The following is a 10,329-nucleotide window of genomic DNA, read 5'->3' on the forward strand; positions in this document are numbered from 1 at the left end:
CGGTTGGACTCTGTAGTTCATGTATTATGTGTGTCTGGTTACTCCTTTTTTAAAAAAGCTATTTTGTGAGATTTTGATCAGAGTGGACTGGCTCTGCGGCCTGCAGTCAACGAACGACACAGTGTGAGATTGAACTAAACTGAACATTCCTAGACTGGTTCAAGGACTCTGTGGTTTGCTGTTTTATCTTCTGTGTGTTTTTCACTAATTTTTGTCATTTGTTACATTTGTTCTTTTCCTGTGCATTTGGTGTTTGTTGTTTTTCTTTGACCAGGTCCCAGTTTGATATTAAATGTACTTTGAATCCCTCACAGATGTTATCTATTTTAATTTAATTAGAGCTTAGAAAAGTAGAGGGCTATGGGTAACCCTAGGTAATTTCTAAGGTAAGGCCATGTTTGGCACAGCTTTGTGGGCCACAGGGCCTGTATGGTACTGTAGGTTTTGTATGTTTCCATACAACACAGTAGCAGGCCCTTCTAGCCCCCCCCCCCCCCCATCCAGTAACACCCAGTAGTCCTACTAGCATATACATCTTTGGAATATGGGAGGAAACCCATGCGGTCACAGAAGAATATACGAACTCCTTACAGACAGCAGCAGGAATTGAACCATGGTCATTTGGCACAGTACAGCATTATGCTAAATACTACCGTACCGGCCCTAATCTAATCTCTTCTGGAGGGAGAATCCAAATTAAGGTGGGGGGAGGGACGGGGCAGCTATAGGAGTCACCTCAGGATGTAGACCATTGGGAAACTCTTCTTCATTCACAGAGAAAGTCTAGGAATATCTCCCTCCATATGTCGTGGTTTCTCGTGCCCCACAAATGACCAGGAGACGGAGAAGATTCCTCAAGAAGGGTTAAACTTTAATTAGCAAATCAAAGCTGAGACAGTCATTGAACTAGTCGCTGATTGCCCAACGATCCTTTGGACACAGCATTCTTTATAGCAATCTCCTGGTCCAGTTGCATTAGCATATGCAATTGGTCTATAGTTGCGTATCACACGTACATCCGCCACTATTGTTTCTACCCATTGACTTAATCATGTTCTAATCTACATCTCTTAGCTACCTCTCATTAACACACCATTGTCTTCTACATTCTTAAGATTTCATTCTCCTACTAAATTGGGTACATGCATAGCAAATAGCAAGTTTCAAAACTGACTACATAGTTTTGGTTACACAGCAAAATTTATACTTTTATACTCCAATACATATAAAAAAAACTTGAGACAAAGGGCAAATTTTTAAAACTGACAACCTTTAGAGACAAAAGCCAAGACTTATATATTAAAGACAAAGATCAGTGACGATCTAACTGAATGCACTACTCCTGTTATTAGCAAGCAGTGTTAGAATGAGCAAAAAAAGGAACTCAGTGGGTTAGGCACCATTGGTAGAGGGAAATGGGTAGTTAATGTTTTGGGTTGAGACTCTTTGTCTAGGGCAGCATGGTGGTGTTGTGGTTAGTGTAATGCTTCACACTGCCAGTATCGGTAGGTTCACGTTCAGATATATCAGACAGTTGAGTGGTGTTGCAGCAACAACCTCAGTAAGACCAAAGAACTGATTGTGGACTATGGAAGGGGTAAGACGAGGAACACATACCAGTCCTCATAGAGGGATCAGAAGTGGAAAGAGTGAAGAATTTCAAGTCCCTGGGTGTCAACTTCTCTGAGGATCCTGGGCCCAACATATTGACGCACAAAATGCTGGTGGAACACAGCAGGCCAGGCAGCATCTATAAGGAGAAGTCCTGATGAAGGGTCTCGGCCCGAAACATCGACAGTGCTTCTCCTTATAGATGCTGCCCGGCCTGCTGTGTTCCACCAGCATTTTGTGTGTGTTGTTGTTTGAATTTCCAGCATCTGCAGATTTCCTTGTGTTTGCTCCCCAACATATTGATATGGTTACAAAGGAGGCACGCCAATGGCTACATTTCAAGGGGAGTTTCAGATTTGCTATGTCACCAAAGACACTAGCAAATTTCTACAGCTGTATTGTGGAGAGCATTCTGCTGATGTGCGTGGGGGGAACTCCAAACTCAGGTTGGAGGAACAACACCTTATATACCGGCTGGGTAGCCTCCAACCTCATGGCATGAACACTGACTTCTCTAACTTCCGTTAATGCCTTTCCTCCTCTTCTTACCTCATCCCTGACATATTTAGTTGTTTGCCTGTTCTCCATCTCCCTCTGGTGCTCCCCCCCCTTTCTTTCTCCTCAGGCCTCCCGTCCCATGATCCTTTCCCTTCGCCAGCTCTGTATCACTTTCGCCAATCACCTTTCCAGCTCTTAGCTTCATCCCACCCCTTCCGGTCTTCTCCTATCATTTCGCATTTTCCCCTCCCCCCACTACTTTCAAATCTCTTACTATCTTTCCTTTCGGTTAGTCCTGACGAAGGGTCTTGGCCCGAAACGTTGACAGCGCTTCTCCCTATAGATGCTGCCTGGCCTGCTGTTCCACCAGCATTTTGTGTCTGTTGTTGGAGGGAGAGTGTGGAGGGTTGATGCTTTGTTGCTGCTTGTGCGTGGGAGGGGGACTTCGGGGTTCGTACAGTTTTCTGTCATTCCTTCTTTGAGTTTTTTTCCTCTCTGTTTCTGATGTCTGTGAAGAGTACAAATTTCAGGTTGTATACTGTACACATTCTCTGGAATTAAATTGAACCATCGAAGTGAAAGGTGGCAAAGGATGGTTAGATCCAGATGAAGAGGGGCGATATGAAGCTCAGGTGGGGGAAGGAAAGAGTGGAATATCAACAAGACTTGGGGAGGTGGAGATATTGAGGGATGGAGGAAACAAGCTGGAGATCAAAACTGATAAGAAAGGAAGAAGGAGAATGGACCCAAATAGAGGAGGTAGGGTGGGCAGGTGAGAACAATGGAAGATGAGCAGGTGGAAATGGAAAGAAATTGGTTGATGGGGACCTGGCTGGATCAGAAAAAGAAGGAAAGTGACAGAAGAGGGCTCAGGTTACCTGAAATTGAAGAATTCAATGCTCATACGATCAGGTTATAAAGACTACCCAGGCAGAACATATCTAGTTTGCATTTGGCTTCACTGAGTGGAGGAGGTTGAGGACGTACATTGTGAGAACACAGAGGCAAATTAACATGGCTTGCAACCAGGAGCTCCAGATGGCTATGACAGAGAGCACAGATGTTTGGCAAGGCCTTCTGTGCTTGGCCATCTCATCAATGTATGGGTAGCCACATTGAGAGCAACTTTGTAGTGTGACTGGATGACTCGTAACTTATATACCAGTCCAGCTCAATCAGCAATTGAACCATCACCTTGACACCCACATCTCTCCCTATCAGCAGACAATGGCTGTAACCAATGATCCCTCTAAGGTGTGTGTGCTTGCACGCATCATTTACTATTGGCACCCAAAGGAATTTAAACTGCACACAAAAGGTTGTCACCTTCTACCTCATTGGCACATTAAGAATATTTCACGAATGTACACAATCACATTTCCTTTTCTGGTTTTTGATGCAGAACGTGGAGTTTGCGATAATTTGTCTGAAGCTTTTAGAACCGGCTTATTTATACTCTTTTTACGGAAGAAATTATTCAGTGCACACATCTTGTCGCCACTGGGCAAAAATAGCTCAGCCCAAGATTTTTGTGCACACTGGTCATTACAAATTAGAATGAATATTGGTTGTAACATAAAAGATGCAATAGACAACTGACAGAGGCTACTCAATCTTGCCTCTCTGAATCCAGTTCATGTGCCATGGAGAAGGCTGTATAACCATCATCTTCAGGTCCCACTCCAAGTCACAAACCAACTTGATCTAGAAACATATCCCTGTACCCTTATTCACCACTGGATCTAAATCTTATAACTTCCTACACACTGTTGAAGGACTTTCACAAGTACATCAAGGGACAACTCATGACCACTTTTTTTTCTCCCAAGGTAGTTTGGGTTCAGTAACTAACACCAGTCAACCATAGATGAAACAACTTATTTTCTTAAATAAGACTATCTTTGATTCAAAATAATCAGACATGGTAATTCCAGTAGATATTATATCTCCTATTTTCATTCTAATTATGTAGAGAACTCACACTTATCGCCCTGCATGATAATAAATGTCTACAGAACTGATAAACTACACTGACCTTTTTACCAAACAAAATTAGCTAAGCAATATTTAATGATCAACACAACTGTAAGTAAAGGATCATTTTAAACACAGGCTTTGTGTCAAACACAGTGAGTTACCTGCCTGCTCTCCCCCTTGCTCCTGCAGTACAGAGGCACGCCACTGCTGGTTGCCAAGCAAAGTAACTGCACACTACCCGCCATCTTGTTCGGCCAATGCCGCCTTCCCTTTCCCGGTGCAAGCCGGGAAACCAAACCGAACGTCGCCCGGCAACCGGCGTCACCCGATTGCCCCGGCAACCGCCGAGACCGCCTGACAACTCACTGCGCATGCGTAGTTGTGCAACGTTGTCAACCCTGAGATTGATCCAGGCTCAAATTAATGGAATTGCCCCTACTTTTTTTTTAAAAAAAGGATGCAGAAATAATAAACTTCAACTGATGAATAAAACAAACTGGAACTAAAGCATAATGTTATTCGACGTTTTCTACCTGAGTGTGCATGAAAGTTAAAGGTAATAAATGTATCCCCTTCGAGCAAATATTTGATCGATTTGACAGCAAAGGTTTTATATAGTTAGAAAATGTCACAAGTTATTAAAAAAATCGCCAGCAACATAGAATTGATTGAATATTAAGAGTGAAATTTCAGATGAAAGGTCGTGAATTCAAAGTTTGGCCAGTGCTTTGAAATCAATTAAAGTAATTCTTTGGTTAATAAATCAATAAAAGTTTGATGGGTAATAAATCAATTAAAAACCTTGCTGCTATTTTCTTGTTAACTTTAACATTTAAATTAAAATTCAAGCTTATTGTCATGGGCATACATATCCATTTCAATGCCATGAAAATTAGCTTTTTGCCCTCACCCTAACCTTCTGGTATAATTCCCTCTTCATTTTATTGATCCACAGTCTTTCGTGATCTTTTTATCGAGTTTAAGAATGGCAATGGGGGAAGGAGCTGTTGTTGAATGCCTAGGTGTAGGTCTACGGGCTCCTGTACCTTCTGCCAAATGGCACCAACAAGAAGAGGGTATGGCCCAGATGGTTGGAGTCCTTAATAACAAAGAATGAAATAATAACTCTGCATGCTTTAGGAAGGTGCAGATGAACCACCCCCCTCTGCACATACATGGCTCCTCCATTGAGAGAGTTAAGTGCACCAAGTTCCTGGGAGTTCACATCATGGACAAACTTACCTGGTCTCCTAATATCACCTTCCTGACTAAGAAGGCACACCAGCACCTCCACTCCCTGAGGAGACTAAGGCAAGCAGTGCTCCCCAGCGCTTCCCCCCTGCCTCCCCACCATCTTAACTGAATTTTACAGGAGCACCATTGAGAGTGTCCTGACAAGCTGGATCTCCCTCTGGTATGGGAGCAGCCGAGCATTGGACCGAAAGTCCCTACAAAGGACCGTGAGAACGTCTGAGAGGATCATAGGGGTCTCCCTACTGTCCATCGGGGACATTTGTCAGGAGCGCTGTGTACGCCAGGCCCTTAGTATTATCAACGATCCCACCCGTCCATCCAGCATCCTCTTTGACTTTCTACCATCAGGCAGGAGACTCCGATGCATAAAGACAAGAATGGTCAGGATGTGGAAACAGTTTCATCCCTCAGGCCATTAGGCTTCTGAACTCCCTGCCGCATCGCATTCGAAGTGTCACCAAATAAATTGTACTTCACCCTATAATATTTAATTTATACTCTTTAATTTGTTTATTTATGTGTAATTCATTTGTAGATTTAATTCTTACTTTACCAAGTTATTGTGTGTTATGTATACTACTGTAATTTACACCCTGGTCCAGAGAAATGTCTCAATTGATGGTATACATGTATACAGTTAAATGACAATAAACTTGACTTGATATAAAGATGTCACACTTATTTGTGGGAGCACTGTGTTGTTATTACTTGTAGGTGGAACAGAATAGTGGAAACTATACAGGCAGGAGGCTATTTGGTCTAGATGTCTATGTTGGTTAAGTTCCAATCTTCAGTCACTAGGAGGCATGTCACAGCTGTGGGTCAATGGGACTAGGCAGAATAACAGTCCAGCATGAACTAGATGGGCTGAAGGGCCTGTTCTATGACTCTAAGTGCACGTCCAAGTGCATTTAAATATGATGTGAACTTCTCTGCCTTTACTCCTTTTTGAGACAGACTCCCAATAACACCTAGCAGAAAATAATTCCTTTAATATCTTGATTTAAGTTATTTTTAATCCAATCACATTGTATTTTTAACCAGTCTGCTAGCGGAAATGGGTCCTTCTATTTATTTTATATAAGCCCTCCATAAGCTGATATACTGGTATCCACACCCCCTTCGGCCTCCTCTCTTCAAAGGTTCATTTATTTACTCATTATCAGAGTACGTATGCAACTCCGAGATTACCGTATTCTTCTCAAGGTAGTCATGAAACAAAGAAAAACATGGAAGTCAGCTCAAAGAGAAACAGCAAACCCGCCCCCTCCATGCAACCCCCCCCACTCCCCCACAACAAGATCATCGGCCCCCAAATCCCCACTCCCCCCCACAAAAATACAAAGAGAGCTTCAGCCTCCACATGAAACACAGTAAGAACATTGCCCCCAAAACCCCCTCCCCCCACATGAAAGACAGCAAGAACTTCAGTCCCCAAACCCCTCTCCCACCTCAAACAAAAAAAAACTAACAAAAGCAACATCAGTTCATCTAGATTTCCAGTGCTGATGACATAATGGAGATCTTTGCAGTCTCCCCAGACAATCATATCTCTTCTTTAAAGTGGTGTATGAATTATATAAATTATGTTTTATGTATGTAGTTCTAGTATAAACTGCCTGTACTTAAATTCTATACTTCATAGACAATGCCTCTTGAACTCTGAATATACAAATTATGAATTATAATAAAGAGATCCTGAGGGACTGTGGATTCATAAAACCAGGAATGAATTACACCCTCTTCCAATCCTTCCATTCCTGCTCTATCACACATAGAGTGACACAGGGGATCACATAACGTCAGCTGAACCTGTATAAATCTGATTTTCATCTTGCAGATTATCTGTTTAACTGATCGAGGTGTATTGGCCAGAAAAACTCCAATAAACTAACAGTTTATATTTATATAGGAAGGAGCGAAAAACAGAAGGAAGGAATGAAAAAGGGAAAGAAAGCAAAAAAAATAAAGAGAGAAAGAAAGAAAGGCAGATGGTCAGAAAGAGGGAGAGAGAGAAAAGGAGAAAGAAAGAGAGAGAAAATAAGAGAGAGAGGGAAAGAAAGAAGATAGAAAGAAAGAGAGAGGAAGAGTAAAAGAGAGAGAAGGAAAGAGAAAAAGAGAGAAGAAAGAGAGAGAAGGAAAGAAAGAAAAATTGAAAGAGAGAAAGAAAGAAAGAAAGAAAGAAAGAGTTTTTCATTCCCATGTTTCCATACCAGGAGGTGATACAACCAGTCAGGATACTCTCACAGAGTATCTATAGAAGTTTTCAAAGTTTCAGATGTCCTGCAGAATCTGTGCAAACCTCTAAAAGGGCAGAGGTGCTGTCAAGCCTTCTTTGTGAAGAGACTTACTTGCCGGTCCCAGGACAACCCCCCAATATGAAAGTTTCCAACCCTCTCCACCTATGATCCCTTCAAGAGAAATGACTCGTGCACCTCTGGTTTCTCCTCCTGTAGCCGGCAGTCATCTCTTTGGTTTTTTGCCGGCATTGAGTGGGAGGTTGTTGTTATGGCACCATTCAACCAGATTTTCAATCTCCCTCCTAAATGCTGATTCATCACTGCCTTTGACTGGGCCAACACCAGTGGTGTCTTCGGTAAACATGAGTGTGGCATTGGAGCTGTGCTCAGCCTCATAATCATGGGGATAATGCAAGTGGAGGAAAGGTCGAAGCACACAAATCAAATCATGTTGTGAAATGTGTTAACTTAGCAACAGCAGTACAATGCAATACATGATAAATATAGAAAAATAAATGAATTACGGTCAATATATATAGTAGTTAAATTAAAAATAGTGCAAAAACAGAAATAATAAAAAAAGTGAGGTGGTGTCTATGGGTTAAATGTCCATTTGGAATTCCGATGGCAGAGCTGATTCCGAATCATTGAGTGTGTGCCTTCAGGCTCTTGTACCTCCTTTCTGATGGTAAAAATGAGAAGAGGGCATACTCTGGGTGATGGGGGTCATTAATAATGGACGGTGATTGGTTGTGGGAACGTTTCAATGTTGATAGCATCTGGAACCCATTTATTGCCCATCTCTAGTTGCCCTTGAGAAGGTGGTGATGAGCTGCCTTCTTGAACCGCTGCAGTCCCTGAGCTGTAGGTACACCCACAGTGGTGCTAGGGAGGGAACTCCATGATTTGGACCCATCAACGATGAAGGAATGGTGAAATGTTACCAAGTCAGGATGGTGTGTGACTTGGAGGAGGATCTCCAAGTGGTGGTGTTCCCAGGTATCTGCTGTTGTCGTCCTTCAGAGGGTCTTGTGAGTGTGGAATGAACTGCCAGCACAAGTGGTGCATGCAAGCTCAGTTTCAACTTCTAAGAGAAGGTTGGATGGCTACATGGATGGTAGGGGTATGGAGAGCTGTGATCCCAGTGCAGGTTGATGGTAGTAGGCAGCTTAAATCAGCATGGACTAGATGGGCCAAAGGACCTGTTTCTGTGCTGCACTTTTCTTTGGCGCTATGTTCTATGCCTTGCGGACTGCCCCCAGCACACCCTCAGATGTGGGGGCTGTTAACACAAACGATGCATTTCACTTTATGTTTCCATGTAACTGTGATAAATAAATTTGTATTCTGAATCTTGAATCTTAATTTATTTCCTGTGTGTTGTCTGATTCAACGTGCATATAATGCTGCTGCAACACACACAGAATGCTGGAGGAACTCGGCAGGTCAGGCAGCATCTACGGAGGGGAATCAGCAGTTGATGTTGACCCAAAACTTTGACTGTTTATTTCCTTGCTGGTGCGGGGCGAAGCAAAGTCAAGATGGCGCTAAACGGCAACTCTTTCGTTTGCATCTTCAGAAACAGCTCTATTTCTATCTTTGATATCTTTTTTTTCCCCCCGTTTCAAGGTTCTTTTGAAGACCCTGACATTCTGACTTCAGTTCTTTGTGGGAATGAGACCCACTCTCGGGGGCTCATGATTGGCTGATATCCCAAGGGCGTGACCTGGAAGACTTTTCGTGGCTCTGGAGACGGGCTGATTCACGGCATCGCGGGAGAATGCGGAATATCGAGAGCAGTGGGTCAGCTGCTGACCGTGTGACCAGAGACCTAAGCCTTTCCGGGGCCGGCTCTCCGGGCGCAGAGCTCGGAAAAAGTGACGCAACGGACTTTCAGTATCATAAGTCAGAGAGTTGTTTGTTATGTCTCCCCTCTCACTGTGAAACAGTGACACCCCTTTTTCCCTTATGTGGAATGTCAAATTACTGGGTGAATGAGAGATCTTTGGGGTACTGCAAGTCTGTATCTTTATTGATACTTCGGTGCACGCTTGGGTGCCCGGTGGAGAGCGCTGATGCTTTTTTTGCTGATGGGGGTGGGGATCATTGCTTTGCTGCCGCTTGTGAATGGGAGGGGGAGCTGTGGGCGGCTTCGGGGTTCTAACATTTAACTGTCTTTGGGGCACTCCTCTGTTTTCGTGGATGTTTGCAAAGGAAAAGAAATTCGGGACGTATATTGTATACATTCCTCTGACATTAAATGCACCTATTGAACCATACATGCTGGTGTTGCTGTGTATTAAATTTTGTAAAAATATTAGATGAGAATCTGAACAGCTCCAAGTAACACTTTAACTCTTCGTGAGCTCGCAGCATGTAAGGTGTCTGTACAAGTTAAACACTGTTGGTTTGTTAAACGTTTGCTGGTTGCGGTTGGAGTCTTCCCTGGCCTCAGGCACAGTGGCATCAGGATGTCTGTCGATGAGCACGAGTTGTTTGAATGAAAGAAACCATGCTGAGTTAGTGGCATGAGAACAAAACATCAAATAGTTTGTCTGTGTGTCTTGCTATGCTTCTGGATTGAACCCCTATTTATTGAGGGACCTTTCTCTCAGCTCTTGGGACTTCATCTAGACTGAGGAATCACGATTGATTGGTGCCTAGGACGGAACAAGGGTCAAGGAACAAGTCAGAATGCGGAGTTCCCCCAACAACAGAGACAATAAAGTCCCCTTGACAATGGTAATAA

General features: G+C 43.2%; 1 protein-coding gene across 4 annotated transcripts in view; it reads right to left on the reverse strand.

Moving 5' to 3' along the window:
* The window catches only part of fuz (fuzzy planar cell polarity protein), a 52,889-nt gene extending 48,532 nt beyond the window's left edge, over nt 1–4,357 (reverse strand). For 3 of the 4 annotated variants that reach the window (XM_073034080.1, XM_073034078.1, XM_073034077.1), the window contains exon 1: nt 4,248–4,350. In XM_073034080.1, coding sequence (XP_072890181.1) covers nt 4,248–4,331 — 84 coding nt within the window. In that variant the 5' untranslated portion in view covers nt 4,332–4,350. Of the gene's footprint in view, nt 1–4,247 lie in introns of all 4 variants that reach the window. The other variant, XM_073034079.1, reaches the window with a different exon arrangement.
* Between the last annotated feature and the right edge of the window lie 5,972 nt (nt 4,358–10,329).

The sequence above is a fragment of the Hemitrygon akajei genome, chromosome 31, assembly GCF_048418815.1.
Source record: "Hemitrygon akajei chromosome 31, sHemAka1.3, whole genome shotgun sequence".
Classification (NCBI taxonomy): domain Eukaryota; kingdom Metazoa; phylum Chordata; class Chondrichthyes; order Myliobatiformes; family Dasyatidae; genus Hemitrygon; species Hemitrygon akajei.